The following is a 23,890-nucleotide window of genomic DNA, read 5'->3' on the forward strand; positions in this document are numbered from 1 at the left end:
TGTAGTTTCATTTTCTATCTGTATCTTAGCTCCACTGCAGACAAATGGATGTGTTCTAGGAAGGGCACCCCTTTATATCTAGGGGTGTTGTAAGTAGGAAAGAATGGAGAGAAATTTTGTGTCACAGTGCACAGAATTTTGCAAGTTTAATGTGTAATGTCAATTACTGTGCAGTAATCGTATGCATGTTAGTTCCTGGTAAGTTTGTTAAATTCTGTTTGAAAAATTGTTCAACTTAGTCTTCTCATCAATGTTATTTTCCTTCTGTCAACAACAACCTTTGTAAAATAATGATTTTGGCAACCTGTTTCTGCTGATAAATATTTTCATATTTCAAATCTTCAGGTTTGTGTTCAGCTGCCAAGGTGAATAAATAAATTGAATACCCCTAGAAACTGTTAACAAGGTTCTAAATACAGTCATCCAAATTAGGCAGATTAAATTCTTAGAATACAATATTGAGGGGAAAAATACATTACTTCAGTATGGATTTTTTATATCTAGATACACATTTCCTTGAGGTCAGTCTGACAATGTGGGGAAAGAGAAGTTTTGAAGAGGCTGGGAAAGTTTATTTGAGAATTCAAGCAGATCAGATGCTCTCTGGCATAATATATAAGGTGAAAAACATTACATGTGAAACCAGTGTTGTGTGCAACAGCTGTTACTTAGTGCACTTTCATTCCCACCTCCTCCTCCAAAAAGGAAATTTCACCTAAAATAAGTCTAAGCAGCCTCTCTGAGGTAAAAAGTCCACAAAACAAAACCCAAGCCATAAATACCATACAATACCTCACCCCCTTCCCAAAAAGAAAACCCCAAAAATAGGCCTTAACCCCACAGACAGCATGTAGTCTGTTTTCTGCCTATCTCTGATCATCTTCAGGTAGTAATACCTTCAGTTCTGTACATGCAGTGAAAATTTTAAAAACTTCTGGTTTGATTTTATAGTCCTATGAGTTAAAATATTACACATCTTTTACTTACTTAATTGCCTGCATAATAATGTGGGCAAACTGCTAGTTATATTCAATTATTATGTTAATTTTTATCAATACTGTGGTTCTGGACAGTATTCATCTCAAATGTCATTGCACCTCTATGTGCCTGCCAGATGGTTCTCCTTAACTGCTGCATTTTCTGGTACTTGGATTTTTTAATGTGCTTGAAGGTGTAATGATGCATTCATGTGTGCTATCCCAAGATTTGAATTACTATATACTGCAGTCAACTCTATTATTTATGGTGGCAATCTTGGATAATGCAGAAGGATTAGAAGTTAGAGTTACTGCCTGCAGACCTGCGCTGACTCTGCAGAGCTGGATTGAGGTATCTTTATGTGTCTGGACCAATAGATGTTAAAAGCCATTTTGGAATTAAGTGAAAGCATAGCTCATTCACAAAGGCATTGGCTAAATTAATACATTTTCCTTAAACTAGAGACACTGGCCCCACTGCAGTAGCAGCTAAGGTAGCTCTGTGCAGAGACAGGCAGGATTAATTAGTTCAGCCATAGCCAGCGTAAAGATGGTTGATATCTAAAAAGTGATCTTTAGGCACTGGCTACATGTGAATTACTACACATTTTTTATTCAGTCTTTCTTACGTACAACCAGCTTGTCTAATTCTGTATCTGTGGCATGGTTAGGTATAAAGTGGTCACTTCTGTTTTCTGAGTTGACACGGTTTATGTGTGCTTAAATAGAGGGAGAGAGGGAAAAACCTTTATTGTTGTGGTGTCAGTGTGTCTTACAACTTCGATTCAGAGTCTATCAGAATTTCTAGCAGTTGTATAGAGATTGCATTGATATGAGATAAGAATAACTTTAGCCCATGAGTTTACATCTAAATTCATAGAATGAACAAGTTAACTGATATAAATTTAAAGGTTTTTGGCAAAGTACTTCTGTGAATAGAAAATGAATTTAAGTCTGTATATGTTACAAAAATCTTTAAAATTTTAAGAATATTTTTTAACATTTCAATATAATACTAAGAGTATTTGCTATTATAATTTGAATTCTAATTCTGCAAAGATGTATGCTGTTCTTGACTTTATGCATGGCTTATTGTCTTAAGTCACAAGAGAATGAGGAGTTTCTCATAGAGGATGGTAGTAAGCACAATCTATCTAAATGGATTTTTTTTTCACCTCTTCAATTTTTTAAAAAAATCTAATTTTAAATCTTCAACATTTTATGTGAGCTGCCTATGGATTTTCATGTAGTAAAAATGATTAGATTCTTATTTTAGATGACAAATACAGTAGAAACTTTTGGTTGGGGTAAGAAAAAATTGATGCATGTAATCTGGTTTGAAGTTGATGTGACAGCTTGAAAGGCTGTTTTGATAAAAGCTTTGGAGTACTGTAAATGGATATTATCTGTGTTCTTTTATTGCTGACACTCTGTGGAGCAGTCTCTATGTGATTTTAGATGGAATATTATGACCATTCAACAATGAAGAGAGACAAGGCAGTATTTCATGTTCCCAGCACGTACTTTGGCTGCTCTCTGTTCTTTTGCATGGCAGCCTTACTCAACAAACAGAATAAATCTTGTCTTCCTCAGCACTTTGATTATTTTTTGGTGCTGTCATGGATTAACCAATCTTAACATTTATTTCAAAGTAAGAGATTCTATTTGAAGAGCAAGTGAACCTTTAGATGGCTAGATACTGTAAGTACAGTTGAAATGTATCAAATGCAGGTTGGATATTTTCTTTAAGTCCCTTTTTCATACCTGCAAAACCCACAGTTTTCACTCTTGCCTGTGCCTACTACTTATGTGAGAACTTTCATGGTTGCAGACACTTGTCTGTACAATTAGGAACTGTTACATCTATTTAATTTTTAGAAAAGGCATAATGATCTTATGTATGCATTGTATATGCATTACAATACATTCTGCTGTCTACCTTTTTATTTGAAAAGTAATTTTAAATACTTCCTTCCTGTCACATTTTTTTTTTCTTTCTCCCTTTCCTCTTGGTTTTTCATCAACGATGAGTGTATTTTTGTTTTTTTCTCATCACCCAAGAGTCAATTATGATTTATTTTCCCTGTGGTGGATTGATCTGTCATGTTTCCACTGCTGGTTTTCATAACATAGTTTCCCTTTCTTGCCAGTTCCATCCCCTGAATTCTTTCATATGTCTTATGTTTCTATACTGTAACCTTTTCTGAACACTTCATTAAAGATACAGCTGGGATGGACTGTTGGGTGATTTCCTTGTAGCCTCTGGAGTCCCACTCCTACCATCATAATATGTAAAAAATCACTGGAGAAATTTTCCAACAGGAAAAATAAGATTTGTATTCTTTGAATGATTTTTTCACCACCTTAAGCCTATTTTTATTCACTTAATAGCTGATGATTATTGAGAAAGCAACATTTTTAATCTGAAAAAAAATCTTGTTCTTTACATACAGTGCTACCCTATTGGCTTTCTTGGTTGAGCTTCTTAAGAGTTCAGTAGCCATGCAAGAACAAATGCTTGGTGGAAAAGGCTTTTTAGTCATTGGCTATCTCCTTGAAAAGGTACGTTTGAAGGATTTTTATCTTTGTTCTTAGTATTTCTACTGTCATTGTGGTACTTTCAATCACTTGGCTCAAATGTCTGGTGGAATAAAATATATTTGTCACATATATATTGCAAATTAAAAATATTTTATAAGTTGTCTACAGGAGTCTCTTCATCTTCCTCATCCTCTTCTATACCAGTATTCAAAGAATCAATTTTCTTGAAGTGGTTATGTTCTCTTATTTATGTTCTTACTTTAGATCTGTTTGTGAATCACTTTAAAGTATTTGCATTTCTGCACTTTCTGTCCCCCAGGCTTGCTTAGGAAAGTTCTCTTCTTTCTAGTTTTTACAAACATAGCAGAAATGTCATAATTGAGATTATTTTGTGTGTAGATTAATAAAATTTTAATCAATCTACTGTGACAATTCTGAAATTGTCAAAATAGTTGCCCTGTGTTTTGAAGAAGAAAAACTGTAACAAAATTTAATTTCTGAAAGAAATAGTTGCAAGGGGCATTCCCTGTACTTGCTTGTTTTCAGGCATGGTGAGCAGTTATCTCAAAACTGAGGTTCAGTTGTCTGAGGAGCATCACCTGCCTCGTGACACCCTGTTACTGGGATTTAATACTCTAAATAATCTGAAAGCAAACTACTGTCAGCTATACTAAAATAGTGATGTTCCTACAATTGAAGCTCATGGCTCTGACATTCTCAAATGTCTACTAGTGGGCTTTTACTACCATGAGGTCAGCATAACAATCTTTTAAGCAGAAGATAAGAATCATAGTATCACCTTTCAAAAATGTTCTGAATTTTGAAGGATGATAAGTACTTTTTATTTTCTCTCATTCTGTTGCTGTTGTTCTTTGTGCTAGGGAAACACCTTCACGCAATACCTAAAAGCAGATTTTCTGTGCTTCTGTTTTCACTGCTAAGCAAGTGTGATTTAGAATTTGAAAGAACTAGCTTAAGGTGGTTTTTTTGTGTGTGTGTGTTTTTGTTTTTGTTGGTTTTTTTGGGGTTTTTTTTTTTTTGTTGTTTTGGGTTTTTTTTTGTTTTTTTTTCCTAATGGTAGGTTTTATTGTGCCATGACCAGAATGAATTTACAAAGTTGTTAGCTTTGGTTTGGTGAGTTACGCACAGGCAGACTGGTGAGCCCCTGTGGAGGGGTTTCTCCTGAGCAGAGCACTGTGGTTTATGCACATGGAATACATCAATTTAAAATGTTGTGCACAACTTTTTTTTTTTTCAAAAAAGTTTGCATTCTCTTCTAATTAACACCTGCTATGTCCATTAGATTTGCACATGTGAATATTTAAAGGATTTCAGTTGATCACAACATAATTCTTAAAACATATGTTATTTTCTGGGTGGTTTTTTTACATTATATTTACTTAGCTGCAGTTTTTTGAAAGCATTTATTCTATTTTTTTTTTCAATATATTCTGATATTCAGTTGGCACATATGGTGGGAAAAAATCCCTTTGTTTCCTTATCTCAATTTTATTATTTGTAAATTATCTGTTGTATCTGTTGTTCATTTGCATGTAATCAAATACTTTAAAGAAGACAGAGAGCTTTTTTTTTTTAACTTAAACTTCCAAACAACATTTTTGTTCTTATTGGTTGCAGATTATTGTGAATTTCAATGTACAAGCCAAAGGAAATTCAGTATTCAGGCTGAACTTGTATTACTGGCAGTAGACTTCAGTTCTAAAAATAATAAATCTCCATATTCCTAGACTATACTTACAGCATTAAAAATCATTGAAAAATAGAATCACAGAATCATTTAGGTTAGAGAAGACCTTTAAGATTGTGTCCAAGCATTAACCCAGCACTGCTAAGGCTACCACTAAACCTTGGCCCCCAGTGCCACAGCTACACATATTTTAAATACCTCAGGATTAGTGACTCCATCACTTCCCTGAGCAGCCTGTTTCAGTGCTTCACACTTTGTGGAGGAGGCAAGGAGAAGGATCTTTAGAGTTTTTTTACTATTTATTCATCTGTCAATTTATTATACAAAGAAGTTTGTCCAAGTCCTCATGCAATTTTGCTACATAGGAGCAGGTCTCAACAGTGATTTCATGGCATATGCTATGAAACTGAGAGTCCTGAAATTTGAGGAAACCATGAACCCAACTCTTTCAAATACCTACTTAAGTTTAAGAAACAAAAGCAAGTCTCCCAATAATGTGTGTTCACAAGCTGAGACACCCAATTTCAGTAAGACACTTCTTTAATTTAAGAGGAGATAAGGACTTCAGATGAAGTTCTCAAGAATTGTGCTCTAAAATGTAGGATCCTTACTGGATTCTAATAAAATTAAAAGAAACCCAACTAAGCAAAATACCAAAAAACCCAAAAAATAAAGTTTTTGATGAATATTTTTACCTGTTAAATATAGCCATTAGAAAAACCATTAATATAGTTAGAAAATATAAACTGTCTTCATATTCAATGACATCAAAACATGCAAGCTGCATGTGTTTAGTAATGATGAGCCAGGTGAAAATACTGCTTCATAGTTCTGCTGTAATTACAATAAAGAAAGATTATTTTTCTTTATCTTTTTCTTTCTAAATATTTTTCCCCAGTCATCTAGAGTTCATATAACCAGAGCAGTTCTGGAACAATTTTTGTCATTTGCTAAATATTTGGATGGATTATCTCACGGAGCACCTCTACTAAAGCAGTTATGTGATCACATCCTTTTTAATCCTGCTATCTGGATACATACCCCTGCAAAGGTACACTTACATGTTGTTATGACTCTCCTACAACAAAATTAAATACCTGTATTCTTTTACAACATACTACTTAAGTTTTTGGGTTTTTTCTTTTTTTTTTTTTTTTTTTTATAAGCATGGTAATAGAAATTATTTTAGATCATGAAATCTGTACACTGCTTAACTATATAGTCCAATGTCTTTTATAATTTTCTAAAAGCATGAAATTATTGCCTAAGGTTCTGTCAGATTCTGTGAAAAGACTGTTTCAAGTTATCAAGTCCTTTTTTAAGTGATTTCATTACATTGTTTTCCTACAGATTAAGCATGAAAATTGTATTTTTAATTGCAGGCAAAATGTGTTTTGTTACACATTAATGTAAGCTCTCATTTTAATTCTATGTAAAATGTATTTTAAATTATGTATTCTAGTTTGATAAGATCTCTAACATGTTATTATTCATCTCTTGTAATAATGAATTATTTGTTTTCCAAAGTAATCATAGTTGAGATATGTGAGCCAAAATGAAAAGTGGCATTGTCCTAAAAACTGAAAATATATACTTTTTGTATAAAAAGTCAGAATAGAAAGCAAGCCAATATGTTTATTATTACTTAAATCATTCCTAAGTGCCAGCGCAGCCCCTGGCCTAAGCAGAGTTGTAATTAGTTTTTACGTTTTTTATATCATATCCAAAGTCTGTTCTAGAAAGATCCCTACAATTTAAGGTTACTAATACAGAGTTTGCATTTATGTGGGTAACTGTTTCATTCCCCAGGTGCAGCTATCTTTGTACACCTACCTGTCAGCTGAATTCATTGGGACTGCTACAATCTATAACACCATACGCCGAGTGGGCACGGTGCTGCAGTTAATGCACACGCTGAAATACTACTACTGGGTGGTCAATCCTGCTGACAGCAGTGGCATTACTCCTAAAGGGCTGGGTAAGTACAACACACAAGGAAGAAAATATAAGCATTTCTCCTATAATAAGGTTTGTTATGTAAATGTCTGAAAGCTCCTTGGATCTGTAGACAAGGAGATAAATAAATGGCAGTAGTTGATACCAGTAGTCTTCAGTTGAAAAGACTATGGATGTACTTTTTATTGTATCATAAACCCATGCTGATAATTTATGTTTACATGTATTCCTAGAAGATTCCAACTCTGGTCTCCACTCACACAGCATATACTTATGTGGGCATACTTTAGGAAAGATATTAAAAAGATTGATTTTTCTTCTTCTGTAATAAAGAGGAACTATTACATGTAATTCATATGCAAAAGAAAGCTTTCTGTGGTTTGAGTGATTAGTAGTATTAAGTGACCTTGAAAACACAGCGGAAACTTCTAGTTCTCACTGCAGAGGTCTCTAAAGCTGTATTTCCAGTTCAATAATATTTTTTCTCTGTCCTTATAAAATAGAGATTTATTTAATTTTGCTTAAAGTGATGCGTTTAGCTCAGCAAAGGAGGTACTGAATGACAGAACCAACAAAATGTAATAATGAATGCTGCTTGAATGCTGCATGTTACAGATGTGTATTAACCAGAGCAAATCATTCTAATCCTATATATTCTGGCTGTAATGCCATTACATTTAGATATACTTATGTAAAGCAGGATGGATTTGGCTGAAAGTCTCTTAAAAATACCTGATAAAGGAGAATTTATTAATTATTTTTATTGTGTAACTATCAATGTCCTGCTGAGAAATTGAATAATTGGGAAATGTTTTTAGTACTGTCACACACCCGAATATTCAAGAGTATGACATATCTAACACATTAGCTATTGGGTAGTTCTTACTTGTAAGTGATCTGTATGCATAGGTTTTTTTTGTTTTGTTTTTTTTTGTTGTTTGTTTTTTTTAATAAATAAAACTGGAAGTAATAATTCTTTTCCTAGATTAGGTGTCCTAATAGACAATGAAGGTGTGTTGAAGGTCACAGAAAGAGCTGCTCAAGGGTCTTGGAAGATATTTATAGTTCTTGCATAGTATAATATTATATGAAGAGTAGTCTTCAAAAATTATTAAAATTTATTTTAAAATACTTAACAAAAGCACACAGTTCTCTGTTCATTTAAATGAAAGGTTTGAAATCCTAGATAATGAAAATTACCTGGATTGGTTACTTAATTAGCTCGAAATCTTTGTCAGTGATAAATTGTATTATCCAGTTTTGCTGATTCTGGATTCCTGATGCCAGAAGAGAACAAAATTTTTTTTTTTTTGGTGCCTGCAGTGAAGAAGTCTCCTTCTGAGCTAGATGGCTGCTGATTATGCACAGTGGAATGTAGGAGTCAGTTGCTTTAATGCAGCTTTCTAGCATCATTGTAGTTTTGATGGGGCATCTCACCTGCCTCTCAGAAGGATGCAGGGTTCCTGTGTACCCAGCACTAATCTGTTTTTGGGTAGATATTTTGCATACTTTATGGCATGACAACTTACACTGGTAAGTATGTTTAGGAAGCTGTCTTACCTCTAATTGACAGGCACTTGAGAAATGCTTTGTTTGAAATGGTGCTGCTTCCTAGACTCTGTTGCCTCTATTGATTAGATCTCCACTAAGCTCGGTGGGAGGTTAGAAGCTGGTCTTGTGTGGGAACTACACTGTTGATGTCTGAAATTAGGGTGAACTGAATCCTACCCTGGGAATGGCTTTATCGAGATTCAGCCTTTCAGAGATCTACTCTGTTGAGGTTTACACTGCTGTGCTACACAGGTACAGTTTTTACCATCAGACAAATTAAGTGTGCCTGAGATCAGTGAGGAATTGGGATAAATTTAAAACTCAGATGACAGTTTATTTACAGTGTGTTTCTGACTGTTGAATACCCACATGTTGTGAGGTGAAGTTTTCAGGTGTCAGCCATATTCACTGCTAGGTAGAGACTTGGAAAATTCCTCAACTGGCTTGAGAGTAGAAGTTGGATAATGCAGTCTACTTGTTATGGCTGAGGTTATTTTTTTTTCCTAGTATATTGGTTTAAATTAAAAAGATTCCTGTGGTTCTGTGTCATGATACTACTTACCTAACAACACTTTGAAAATGTATTGCATATTACAGACTGCTTCCCTCTGGCTAGGTTTTCTCTTTTGTGGAGTCAGTGACATTTCTTTCTGTAGGAAGCATGGATTGTTTTTATCTTGCCCAGATTTGTCTCTTCGCAGTTAGCTGTATTTTTTCAGTATTTGTATGTGTAATGCCAGTTGCATAGCTTCAAAAAATATATAATGTATTCATCAAAATCTGAACAGAAGGCCTGAGGTACATAAGGATACAAAATTAGGAATAAGAAGTGAATCAGTTAAGTCTAAATTAAGCATAGATATGGCTGGTTCAACTTTTCTTTCAGAGTATAGTACATCCTCCTCTCATTTGTGTCAGTCCCAGACAAGATTTTTCTTTTTTTTTTTTTTTTAATCTGGAAGGCAACCAGGTCAGTCCCTGAAAGGTAGTCAGGCAGTGTAAATTAGTGGGTCTCTGGTGCAGCAGTTGGACAACAAAAATCAAAATTTCTAAGGCCTTCGTACAGTAGTTGGGAAAGTGTTTTATAAACTGAGGACATGCATATTTTCAAAAAACATGTTATGATCCACTATATGTGAATTTTCTCATTTTGTCTTTAGTTTGATTTATAAATAAAATTGACTTTATGAAAGTTCAATACCTTCTTACTTTCTTGTTCCTTATCATCTTCCTTCTTCCCTGCAGAAAGCCCTCTGTAATTGATACAACTACAAAGAAGTAGTTTCTGCTCTATCTGTTAGAAAGGCTTTCCTTGTGTTGCGTTGAAGAATGTCAGCATGTCAGAGAGGAAAATCAGTGACTTAGCAAACCCAGCACAGCTATGGAGTTTTCTCCATGCAAATCAGCACTGGGACATTTTTTGCTTATATTTCACAGATAACTTCTACTTGTGACTAATAGAGCTGTAATAACTGTGATGATTTGCAAGCAAATGACTGTGAAAAATATAATAATTGCTGAGGTTATGGGTTCCTAAATTTAATTTCATATTAACTTCATTTCATAAAAGATTTTTTATGACATCCACATTAGTTGCTACCAATTGATAAAATTTGTGAAAATATTTTAAAATGTTTAATCACCTGGATATTACATCACTTTTCTTTACCAGATGGTTTTTTAACATTAAGTGCAGGCCTGGTTGATTTCAGACAGCTTATAGTCATAGAATGCAGTCCTAGAAGTATCTGTGCTTAAGGCTTTTCTATTTTCACCTCTGTTTTCAGCATCTCAACTCCACCAATCCCAATAGTTCAAAATAAGTAACTCTTCCAGGATTTTGGCTTTGTTGTTAATTTTTATTAGCCAGCCTGCAGCCATTACTGCCAGAAAGTTTATAATTTGTTGAAATATAGAAAAATGTATAAAAAATTTTGTTAAAGAAAGTTGCAGTGAAAAAATAGAGTTATATGAAATGTAAAGTTGCTGCATTTTAAGCAGCATTTGAAATCTCCAAATGTAAGAATAGGACCCATTTTCTATAAACATTAATTTAATGTATGAAACAGAAAAATGTCATTATGTGTGCAAATTGCACCTGAAATTCTAGGCTGAATTGGCATGAGACTTGTCAGATGTGGAGAACACTACTAGAAATCATGCCAATATCTAAAATTTGTCTGCATGTGCTAAAGTGCCTTCAAATAATTTGCTGTCATATTAGGAAGTAAGCTTATTCATGCAGACATTTTAGTACTGTGATGTTTTCTTGTCTTCTAGGTATGTCGTCTTTTATGTGGAGATACTGAAACAATTTTTAATATTAGTTAATAATTAGTTTGATTTACTATTACTTCCAGACAGTTACTCTGCTTCAGGGTTTTATTGCCTTCCTGCCTTAATAAAGCACAAAGTGGGTGAGTTTTCTGCACTGACAGTTTAGTAGCGCTTACTTTAAAGCCAACGGAGCTCAATATTGGAGTTTCCCATTTGGAAATGCTGTTTTCTTTTAAAAGTGAAAGTTTTTCTTTTGCTTCTCCTAGTAATCAGCTTATAAAATGGGAGGTATAAATTTTTTTTTAAATTAATTTTAATAAAATTTTTTAAAGTTTCAGATACCTATTTTAAATTTGGTTTTGTATCTTATTTCATTATTGGATTCTTGTTTCACACTGACATTTCTTCTTAGATTCAGAATACTGAATTCATATTTGTATTTCCATTTTCTTCTGAGGTACTGGAAATACTCTTTCAGAGTGTAAAAGTATCAACTTGGTCTGTGATTATTCTTAGTAGCTTTTACAATTTACTGCAGAGTTGGAGACAAGTTGTCTGTTTAAAATAATGAGTTACGCTTTTCTTCTGGCATTGTTTGTTTCAAATTGTTTTACAAAGAGCCTAAGAAGTCAAACTAATTTCCGAATATAATAATCTAAATTATATCATTTATTTTTTACACTTAGACTATGATTATAGCTGTTATCTTGATTTGCCACATGCACGCCTTTAATATTTTGTTAAATCACACAAAATAGGGATAATAGGATCATTCAGCCATTGCAGTATCTAAACACACAACAAAGCAGGCAATGGAGTGAAAATTATTTAAAATATCTTCTTTCTGTAATTATTTCATTTTATGTTGAATTGGAAGAGATCCATCAGGATCATCAAGTCCAACTGCTGGCCCTCTACGGGACACCCCAAGAGTAACACAGTTACTGAGAGTATTGTCCCAGTTCTTGAAGTGAGACAGGCTCCGTGCTATGACCACTTCCCTGGGGAGCCTGTGTTGTATGACAGACATGTGCATTTAAGTTCCCAACTTAACTGTGTGGTTTAGTTCATTCCTGAACTGAGTGGCCAAGTATTTCTCTCTCTGCTGGTGTTTCCTGTGTTCTTCACACTCTAACTCTCAATGAGTGCTACCTTTATGAGTAGCACCATGTATCCTTATTGAGAATCCATGGTGCTTAAAGTTATGTCATGCTAAATAGATTTCAATAATGTTTTTCACGTCCAGTATTTTTGAACATGAGCTGTGGAAGTGGGTATTGCAAAAATTATTATGAGGAGAAAGAAATTGTAGTTTTTCTCTTGTAGATACAGAAAGTTCCACAGAGTTATTTCAAGAGCTGGGTTAGAGTGGAACTCAGTTCTTGTTAGATTTAGAGCAGAGAGAAAATCAGCTCCTCTGTGATCCACAAATCATGTGATGTTATTTATGTGTGTGTGGAGATCAGATTCTGCTATCTGTATCATGTTTTATTCATTTAAGGAGTAGAAAAATCCTACTTTTTACATACTAAAAAAAAAATAAAAACAGATGGAAGAATGTCACATTTGGTTATTGGTAGAACCGATAACACAATTTTATTTCCAAAGGCGGAATTAGAAACCATTATTGTTGTTATTCAAAGCTCCCAATCATTTTGGGGTTTTTTGGCTTTTTCTTGTTTCTTGTTTGGTTTTTTTTTCATTTTTGGGTTTTTTTTTCACAGTAGCATTGATTATACTTAATTCTCTGAATATGTTTACTTATTTCCTCTTATTTACTTCTGGTTTATGCCCCTATAATTTTTCCATGTTGCAGGGATGAATTGGATAAAATTATAACTTTGTTTTCATTTATTTTTGTCTGGGTAAAGCAGGCTAACTCTTATTATGAGTGTATATTTTAAAAAATCTGACGCAAATGATGGGCTCTGTGAAAAATACATACATAAAGAAATCTAAAAGCAGGAAATGCTTTAATGACTCATCCTCGTGTGGGATAAGGGAGGCATCCTTTCTCTTTGCCAATTAAAAAGGATGCTATTATTTTGTATTAGGGATTTATGGTTGCTGTGCCAGATCTTGAAAAGATTATCTTCATACTTGATCTAATTTGAGATTGGTTTTAGTCTTTAGCAGTGCTTACTATCAGTGTCCGAGTGATGGTGGCACTGAATTGTCTATATGGAGTGATGGGCACAAAGATTAATAGACAGTAAAAAAAAATACTTAGCAATGTTTGAGTTAAAAAACAAGATCTACTTGTCTTTCTTTGCCTCAGTATATGTGTGGCTAATGTATACTTTTTAAAATTACAGGATAATTACACCATTTTTTTCTTAAAACTATATTTTATATAAATCTTCAACTAGGAATGAAATAATTTAATTTGTAATGAAGTAAAAATCTGTGATGATATAAAAATTATAGTGGAAAAGCTGATTTAGGTAGCTTTAGAACTTCCTATTTAATTAATTCAATTCAGTCTCTGTCAGATGATCATCACATCATATTGCTGTAGTCCTTACATTCTTTGTCGCTGGCTGGTGGTAACATAGCCTCCAGTTCCTCCAGCCTGTCTTACTTTTCCTTGCCAGTTTTTAAACTAATTTTTGAAACTAATGAAGTCTTTTGGGTAGCAGCTGTCCCAGTTTTCTGATTCTACAGCAGTGAAGCTTCCTGACCCAACTAAAATGCAAGGAATAAATAGTACTAGGGAAGGGAAAATTACACTTTACCTGCTTGGCACATAGCTTGCAAGCAACAACTCCTTTGGTCTTCTTTGGATGTTGAAGAACCGTTTTCAAGATTGTCACACATCTTCAGGGAAATAAGCATGCAAATGAAGAAGTAGTATAAACCTCACGTGTCTTTGAAGAGGTTCCCAGTTAAATTGGGATCTCTTTTTTTGACATGTCCTTTCAATTTCTGTTACAGAAAAGTTTTGCAGACTTCCCCATTGTCTGTATTGTTTCCATAATTACAGTCTTTCAGAAAAGACAAAATGTCAATTTTTCTTTTTTAGTCCTGGTTATCAGATATTGTCTGATATTGATTCCCAATAAGGTGTAGGAGGGAAGGGGGTGTACAAAGAAACTTCTGTGATGCAGTTAGGGAAATTGAATCCCCATTAAATTAGGGGGAAAATAGCTAAATTTTATGAAAATGTAATATTTGTATATTTATTAGATAAAATTGGCTTGTTGATAACAAGTACGCCATTGCTAAAAATTCATGCAATATTTAATATAATTGCATCTAGTATTAAAAAAAATCCACTGATTTCTGTTTTTACAGTGGAAAACAGATGTTTCATGGTGCTACTGGAATTAATTAATATAAACTAGTCATATCTTTAAAGCCTATCTGATTGACTTTTTACTGCAATACCCTTAGTGCTCTTACAAACAGTGAGTGGAGACCTTGAGATTTATTTGTTTTTTCCTGAAGAGTACACAGATCTCCTCTTTCCACTCCTAAACACAACAAAACTTGAGTGTATTAGGCATTCCTTTTGTTCTTCCTAGTGGAACAAATATATCTTCCCTTAAGGTTCTCCCTTGTTACAAACTTGAATTACTGTGTCTAAAGCAGTGGCTTCACTTCAAAGGGTGTCACCAAAGACAATTAGAAAATCTTCATTAAAAAGTTGTATTCATCTAGATTGGAAATAATGGGACATAGACTATTTTTAAACTTTGATCTGTGTTTATCAGTGTAAGATGAAATGGATGATGGAAAAATAATTTAAGTTGCATTTATTTTTACTGTACAAAATTTAAGACTATCTATGCCCTGCATTGTCTGAAAAGCAGGAACTTAACAAAATAATTTCCAGTTCAACTTCAATATTTATGAAAAAGGAGAATGGAAAAGACAATAGGAATAGTTACAAATTGCTACAGTTGTTCAATGTCTGACTTTTTTAGATATTTCTGTTTTCATAATATGCTTCATCAAGCACAGTTGTTTAAAGAATTATGGATTGCATTTTTTTTCCTAATTTAAATTTAGTATTTTCTTTAGATAGTAGTTTATTTTTGGTTAAATGGCTTTAGTTTCTGCTATAGGTAATGGCTACCACTAGTATTTAATAAATCCTTTCTCTGTTGGTTTTCATTTAGATGGTATTTAACATAGTGATTTAGTCATTCCAAGTTGTCTATCACATAATTCTGTCTATCTATTACTATCACCTTATTACTATTTTTCATCTTCCTTTTTCTTTTTAAAAAATAAGTAAAATATGATATGGATTTCTTTTTTTTTTCCACGTTAAATATCCTAAATATATTGTGTTGAAAAATGTGATTGTGAAAGGTTAAAAATGATGTCATTTGCAAATATGAACTTTTATGTAAGAGTAGAGTACTAAATCTGTTGTAGGAACTGTGATTTCCTTAAGAAGCTGCAGTGATTAAAGGAATTAGTTTATATTTAAAAGTGCTATATTTTGTTTCTTCCAGATGGTCCTCGGCCCTCCCAGAAAGAAATCATATCATTAAGGGCGTTTATGCTGCTGTTCTTGAAACAACTTATATTGAAGGTAAAGTGGTCTGTTCCAGAGTGAAAACATTGACATCTGTTATATACTTGTAATAGTATCTTTCATAGTAGAAAATTGTTAATACCTGTCCAGTATTGTCTTTTTCTGGTTAATTTAATGTTCATGCACATCCTTCTAATTAACTGAGTAGTAAATCCATACAAAACTTCTTATTAACCTCACCAAACTCTTCCATGTATATTTTATTAAATGTTCAATATATTTATATTTGATATATAAAATATGTTTTATGAAATTTACAATTAAATTAATTGTCATGTTTTTAATTTTTTTAATAAAATGGTCAAATGAAAAAGATAATTGCAGCTGTCAAGCTAATTATTGCTTTATCCTTCTTGTTGGTTCTACCACTGGTAGAAATGTTCACTGTGGTAGAATGCGCTCTGTTACAGCTGAATGCTACTCTTTGAGGGATAATCTGCCATTTAAGACTAGACTGGAAACCAGTATTTTCTGTTCTGTCTCACAAAACTGGAGGAGTAACAGTAATAGTTTATAGTTTCTGAGGGCCCACACTGAAAGAATCTGACCTCATACTTTTTTGAACTGTCAATGTGCTAAAGAAAAGTGGTAGAATAATAGAGAAAATTTAGTCTTTCAGGTTCAAATAAAAAAAGCTGTAGAATTATTTGACTAGGTCCAAGGTTTGCTTATCCAAACATGAGGAATGTATTTTCTCTGAATAATGGCCCTTTTTTTTTTCCTTAGGATCGAGGAGTGAAAGAAGATGAACTCCAGAGCATATTAAATTACTTATTAACAATGCATGAGGTACATTTCTGTAATTACCTACCTTTTATTGTAACTAATTGTACCAGCTCTGTGGGAAGCTTGTTGTTGAGGTTAGTTTGTAGAATAACATTGGTGCTTGTCATACAGGATGAAAATATTCATGATGTGCTGCAGCTGCTAGTGGCACTGATGTCCGAGCATCCAGCATCCATGATTCCTGCCTTTGATCAGAGAAATGGGATACGGTAAGACAGTGAACTGAGAAAATACCTTAAAAGTAGTTCCGGTATCATCACCCTCCAGTTTGCTTGTTTTTCACATATATATCACGCTTGCTGATCTTTTAAACATCAATTTAATTAACTTAGGCTTTTTTTTTTTTTTTTTTTTTGACAAAATGAGTGATTTCAATATGTTGGAGGAAAAAAAGGATTTCCACTTAAGATTATCATTATGATATTTCAAAGAAACTGCACTGATTTACTTGCTCCTCAATCTCAAATAGAATGTGGAATTAACAGGATGCATCAGAGAGCCATGTATCTATCTCAGAATAATTTTAAATATTCTTTCTTTATATGTTTAGCATTCTCTGGGGAGAAGAAGAGGAAAACAAGAAATCATGCCATAGCCTCTCAAATTCTGTCTGAAAAAAAGTAGAATTAATGTGTTTATCTCTTTGGCTGTAAAATTAATAACTGATAATTCCCAAAGAAGTGTTGTGTTACTTTTTTGGGGGGGTTTATGCCTTAATTTGGTAATATATTTTTTTCAAGGACTAATAATTTTCATGTTAATAATTTAATGTGTACTATGAATTTTATTTTGTGCTGTTCTGAAAATACTTCTGAAAATGCAAGGGGCTTGTAAAAGGGAAAAAAGACCCACACTATCTACTTCTTGATAGATTCAGCTCCATTTTGCCTAAATGCTAAGATCTTTGTACAAAGATATGTACTTAGAACTGTTTGAATTACAATGCTTATTGAAGGGAAGACTCATAGTTAGGACTTTGCTTTCTGCCTATAGTTTGTATTCAAACAAAATTCTGTTCCTCTTATTTTTCAAAGGGTAAGTCTGATCTGAAGACTGGAGCCATCTTTATGTAACATTTGTAGTACTGATATTAAAAGTGTTTGAAGGTGCAGTCTTTGTTTGAAAGTCTGTGTTGTAGAAGTGGGTAAAATACACCAAATTACAACTTTTAAGAGCTTAAAGAACACCCAAAAGTTTAAAAACACCCCTAAAGCCTTACATGAAATTAGGGGTTCCTTTGCCTTAGATGTCAGAAGACAAAAGCCCCAAGGTTCATTTAGTAATAGCAAAAGTCATTTGAAAAGAGGAAGATGTTGTCTGAAAAAGCACTCTTTAGTGGAGAAAGAATAGAAAGAATGACTAAAAGCTGAAGCTAAGCTAATTCTAACGGGAAACTAAAATATAAATTCAAAAATTTGTTACAGAAAAGTGCAGGGCAAGGTTAATATTTTTTTGTCTTGGTGACCAGATCAAGGCTGGTTTCCTTTCTGAAAGACTGCATAATTTGTGCTTAAACCTATAATATTAATTAAATATTTAATAATTAGGTTAGTTGACATTTGAAGCACTTTTTTTTTTTTTTTATCCAGGATTTAAAAACAAAGGGTGTGGTGAAAGGAGATTTTCACTAGCATCCAGGTACTCTAGGATATGACCTAATGTGTTCCAGTCTGCTTCTCTTGTCCTAAGCTTCCACTGCTTAGACTGTCTTTTATTTGGTTGTTCCAAGAGAGAAGTATAGGATAAGATGTTACTTTTGGTTATAAAACATTTAACTGAACTAAATTACAAAATGTCCCCAACCTCAAGAATTCATTATCAAACTCTTACGCTGCACTTGATTCTTTCAGTATATCCTATTTTGTGTAAATTGTTTTTACTTATTTCTTAATAAATATTCTTGCCATATTTGCAAGCCATACAAGCCATATATGTGATGTTTAGTGATACAATCTATATATGTGATGTTTGAATTTGTTTTTCTGTTTTAGAGTAATTTATAAGTTATTGGCTTCCAAAAGCGAAAGTATATGGGTGCAAGCTTTGAAGGTCCTTGGATATTTTCTTAAACATTTGGGTCATAAGTAAGTTTCATTTTAAGATTTTTGTAGTGGTGTATTTAAGTTTACAATTCTTCCTGTCTTTTTGTCATGATTACTGTATATCCTTTATCAGTTTTTAGAAATTACTTCAAAGTATTAGGTTTTCTGATTTATAATTTGCACACAACTTGCTTTATAAATAATTTTTTCCCCAGTTAATTTGCTATTACTATGATATTTGACACAACACGTTGCTTGTCTTTCAGATATATGATATGGTGAAACTCAAGTGTTAAAACAAGAGAAAAGCATTTTCCAGAAATGCATCTTATAACTATATATTGCATGTTCAGCTAAAGTTAACAGGAAACACATGAGTGTGATCTAAAGTTTGCTTCTGGAATTATCAGTGTCATTGCAATAAAATTTTCAGGGCAACATTTCTAAAAATAGTTTTAGAAGGATGGGAAAAATGAAATAGAACACTTTATTGACATGGGAATGTTTCAGAAGGAAAAGCAGATACATCAAACACATGGTGTTTAAAAAAGGTGGTCAGGACATATCTCTGTGCAAGAAATACTCACTGAGAAAATGTGGCAGCAAGAAATATTCCCATTTAAAAAGACCTGATGTCACGAAACGGGTTTACTTAGTCTGGTCTTCCATATTATAGTGTCAAGAAAGCACTAACAATCATGCAGTGCTGCATAGCCTGCTGTTGCTCATTTTTCCCCTTCTACGTGTGGTGTTAAGATCCCTGCTGGGATTTGCCCAAAATGGCATTTTAGTGAGAGACTGTGTATTATAAAAATTAACCACATGCTTCACAAGAGACTTGATGTGAAAGGAAAGGAGATAGGAGTTCAGCCTGAGTGTGGTATTGCTAGAAATGCTTTTCTCAGTAAGATCAATAAAGTATGACTGTATAATTGAGAGACAGTTAGCTGAGAATATGCTTCTAAGTGGGATTTTTCCTTTGGGATCCAGCAAGTCGAATACTGTTCTGGGAATTAATAAAGCAAATTGATGGTCCACTCAAGAATCTCCAAGGACTTTTCAAACATTACTTAGTAAAAGTCATTAACATTGATAGGAGTTGGTTTAACTATGATACACCAGATGAAGGTTTGACTTGTCAGAAGCCTGGTTGTAGTCAGATAAGTACATTTGTTTAAAATATTCATCCAGAAAATCAAGTAGCAACTTATATCCTGGGTGCATCAGGCACAGCATCACCAGCCAGGCAAGGGAGGTGATTGTCCCACTCCTCTCTACACTGGGGAGGCCTCACCTCGAGTGCTAGGGGCAGTTTTGGGTGCCACAATATAAACACGACATCAAACTATTGGAGAGTGTCCAAAGGAGGGCAACAAGGATGGTGAAGGTCCTTGAGGGGAAGCTGTGTGAGGAGTGGCTGAGGTCCCTTGGTCTGTTCAGCCTTGAGGAGACTGAGGGGAGAGCTCACTGCAGTGACAACTTCCTCAGGGGCAGAGCAGAGACAGGCACTGATCTCTTCTCTGTGGTGACCAGTGGCAGGACTCAAGGAAATGGCATGAAGCTGAATCAGGGGAGGTTTAGGTGGGATCTCGGGAAGAAGTTTTTCACTTAGAGGGTGACTGGGCACTGAAACAGGCTCCCCTGGGAAGCAGTCACAGCACCAAGCCTGACAGAGTTCAAGAAATGTTTGGACAATGCTCTCAGACACATGGTGTGATTCTTGGGGATGGTGCTGTGCAGAGCCAGGTGTTGGATTCAATGATCCTTGTGGGTCCCTCCTAACTCAGCATATTCTATGATTCTATGGTTACAAGAAAAGAGAATTTTCAGAAGCTGAAATTTTAATTTAACATATACTTGCAATCATGGATATATCAAGGCAATTTCCATTGTTGAGTGAACATATGTACTTAGCAAAAATTAACTTTATTTTTCATTTAATTTGAGTGATTGAAATCCCCTCGAATACTCTGTGTAACATTCAAAGGTTTTTTTTTTTCATTTTTAGACCTCTGAACATCTGCAAATGTGCATATTTTATGTAGATTTTAGCAAGTAAGAACACCCTTCCATTTCATGTTTTACAGCTAGTGCTTGTGCCTTTTTGTTCACATACATATGTGCGCATACACATGACTTTATAAAATGGCAGTCAACCACAAAAATTACAAAGTACTTACACTCCTGTTTCACAGTACAGGAAGCAGATACTGCCTTGTAATACACTGAAGCAAAATCCCATAAAGAGATGTTACATGATTTATGAAATCTAAACCAATACAATATTATTAACAAATGTACAGGTACTAAACCAGATACTGTTGCTGCAGTTCATATATATATGCATCACAGATGGAGCTATAGAATAGAAGTAATTGATTCTCAGAAATTACCAGTAATGTGTTAGATGAGAGCCTGAATAACTTAATTGATTTTTCTTTGTGATCTGTGATGAGAGGCTACTTTGTCTAACCTTAGCAGTTGACAAAATCCAGTTTTTTTCCTTCTCTGCCATATTTGATTTTTTTCTATGCCATCACTTGAAATAATAGTCCTTTGTTTACTTGTGGGTTTTACGCGCACATTTAGACCTCCCAATGGATCTCTATTTCTGTCTGCTAAATCATACCTTAAAAGGTTGAATACTTGTAGGTTTTCTCATCATTAACTCATGAACCACCTTCTGTGCATATAAAAGAAACACACCGTTGTAAGTTTTGGCCACTCCCTTTTATGGTCTTTACTTTGAAAATTATAAAATATTCTATTCATTTCAAAAGTTCTAGAATGAACCTATATAATTTATGTGTTATTTTCACTGGTAATCATGAAAACACAGTTTCTTAGCTTTTGAATGCATAAAACTTTTAGAAATGTTACTGTATCCTATTTAAAAATTTCTGCTGCTTTAATATAGATTATTATTTATTTCAAAAAGTTATTTTTATTTCATATCCATTATAGTAGTAGGTAAATTTAATGATGCAAAGTATGAGGAGTATTCCATTTTAAAAGGGTGGGGTTTAGGGACAAGGAAAGTTCATTGATATAAACTGCTTCCTTCTCCACTTTTTAAAGATTTGAGTAGTTTTAGATCCCAGATGTGAAATATACTTCAATCACGTAGAATTTCGTAACTTTTCAGGATTTTATTTCTTTTTCATTGCAATGTGTTATTCCAGGATTGAGTTGTTTTGGCTTCATGAGAGAATGATATATAAAGAAGAAAGGTGGTACTGAAAAATCCATATATATATATATACATATATACATATATGTATTAGTATTAACACATACAGATTGCTTGAGCAATCTGAGGGAGGCTGGCCCAGATCACCCACTGTGGTTGCTTCCAACCTAACCAGTTCTGTGATTAATATTGGAAAATATGAAGCTGGATTGTCCTGAGTTCTTGTGATGCGACAAAAGGTGTGTTCTTCAGTGATAACATTTTAACCAGCCTTTGCACATCTTGAATTTCCTTACCCTGAGTAAGAAAGTTAACTTTGGAAGTTAACTTTGAGAATGGTGTGCGATTTTTTTATACAAAAACCCATCCTAAATACAACATTGTTTTCCGAGAACCTTTCTATATTTGTACAATTGCATTCATTGTGGGAAATATCTTAAATATATATAAAATAGCAAACTTGGGAGCTTTCTAGTACAGCATCAAAATATTTGGCCTTTGGGTTTTATCTTGCATTGACTTAAAATGCTCGTCATGCTTGACATGTGCCTAATGATTTTGTTTTCTCTTACAGGAGAAAGGTTGAAATCATGCATACTCACAGTCTTTTCACACTTCTTGGAGAAAGGTTGATGCTGCACACAAATACAGTGACCGTTACAACATATAACACGCTTTATGAGGTACAAATTGTTAAATGTAAAGATTGTTGTTTCTGCTGTAAAAAGCATGACTTAAAATATCTGTGCTTTATAATATCCTGATTTTGAAGACATTTGAGTAAAGTTTTAGAAATTTTGAGAAAGAAATTTTTTAGAAATTTGAGGAATTTTGAGAAAATTTTCTTGTCGGTTCACAATGTATTTTGCCATGTCTTAGATGCTTTTATTAAAAATGTCATAATTTTTACATAGGCTCTATAAAACTTCCCACTTTTGATGGAAGAGAGCCTGTTCCTTAGGATGCTCATTACTTTTCAAAAAAAAAAAAAAAAAACAACAAAAAACAAACAAAATAAAACCCCAAAATAAATCCACCCCACAACAGATTTCCAATTGCTCATACCTCTCCATTATTTGGAGAGTCGTTTCCATTGAAATGGAAAGTGCTGAAGTCAGAGATGCCTCTCTTTTCTTTTTTCTTGTCACTTATTTTACATTTACAAAATTTTGAAGAGTGCTGTTTTTTTTTTCTTTTTTAACCATGCCAAATGATAACTAACACGGCCCTTTTATGTAGCAGACACTGCTTGAGGCAAATAAGTATGACCACAAACATTCATCTGTTCTACCAGGTTCTTGTAGAAGCTTCAGTTTTGATGATGAGCAAATTTGTAAAAGCAAAATATTGAGAACATCAAGTTGGTTGAAACCCATGTCTTCCTGCTTGCACATGCTCATGTCTCACCTTCAATTATTACTAAAATGGTGACTTAGAATAGAATCTCTTGCAATTTCTGAAAATCTTGTGCACTAAAATGATTTTTAGTATTTTTTTAGTCACAAACAGATTTAATGACTAGATGTTCGGAATAGGTTCCAGAAAAGAAAAAACAGACTAGAGGAGCACTTGGTTTTCAGGATTCTAAGTCTGAGTAATTAATACAATTATTCTCCTATTATTGTAAAATCATAAACGTTATCTATTTGCCAGTGACTTAGATCCAAGTTCTTTTTTATTGTACATTGCCTCTTATGGTTTGGCCACTTGAGCCTCAGAGTCTAGTTTCTGCATTCAGTTTCTGAAAGCTTCTATGATTGGTATTCTCAGAAAATGCATAACTCATTGACAAAACCAGAGTCCTCATGGAGCTCAGCATCCACAGGCATTTACATTTGAAAAAATAGAGGAAAAGAGAAAAAAGAGGTTAAGTGGTCTAAGTCTTGAAGATTTTCTAAGAAACTGATGCTAAGGAAGAGATGTTTTCCATATTATCTCACCTAAAGCAAGGACCTATTTGCATTCTATTTTAAGTGTCAATATGTAAAGATCTAAGATTGTGTTTATAACTGACATTAGTTTGATTATTTTGTAATGAGAGAGCTAAAGTTCCTCTTTAAAATAAATATTGCTAGTGAAATTAATCAGTTTTGAAATGCATTTACTTGAATGTATTTACTGAGAATTCTGTGTTGATATCATTGAATTTTTAGCTTGTTCTTAAAAATAAAGTTGCATACACACATCCAGTGATAAGTATCCCAGTGTGAAAGGTTTGCAGTGTTGCCCCAATGCAGATTAATTAGGTTGTCAGGTACAATTCAAGCAACAGGAGAATGTTCTGTCTTCCTCATTATGTGAAGCCCCAGGATTATT

The 23,890-nt window shown here is 33.7% G+C and overlaps 1 protein-coding gene across 12 annotated transcripts in view; it reads left to right on the forward strand.

Moving 5' to 3' along the window:
• The window catches only part of NBEA (neurobeachin), a 461,765-nt gene that overhangs the window by 119,646 nt on the left and 318,229 nt on the right, over positions 1 to 23,890 (forward strand). For all 12 annotated transcript variants that reach the window (XM_068182009.1, XM_068182000.1, XM_068182001.1 and 9 more), the window contains exons 11-18: positions 3,431 to 3,539; positions 6,125 to 6,277; positions 7,036 to 7,204; positions 15,474 to 15,553; positions 16,283 to 16,345; positions 16,454 to 16,551; positions 18,334 to 18,426; positions 22,149 to 22,257. In XM_068182009.1, coding sequence (XP_068038110.1) covers positions 3,431 to 3,539; positions 6,125 to 6,277; positions 7,036 to 7,204; positions 15,474 to 15,553; positions 16,283 to 16,345; positions 16,454 to 16,551; positions 18,334 to 18,426; positions 22,149 to 22,257 — 874 coding nt within the window. The remainder of the gene's footprint in view (positions 1 to 3,430; positions 3,540 to 6,124; positions 6,278 to 7,035; positions 7,205 to 15,473; positions 15,554 to 16,282; positions 16,346 to 16,453; positions 16,552 to 18,333; positions 18,427 to 22,148; positions 22,258 to 23,890) is intronic.

The sequence above is a fragment of the Anomalospiza imberbis genome, chromosome 2, assembly GCF_031753505.1.
Source record: "Anomalospiza imberbis isolate Cuckoo-Finch-1a 21T00152 chromosome 2, ASM3175350v1, whole genome shotgun sequence".
NCBI lineage: Eukaryota > Metazoa > Chordata > Aves > Passeriformes > Viduidae > Anomalospiza > Anomalospiza imberbis.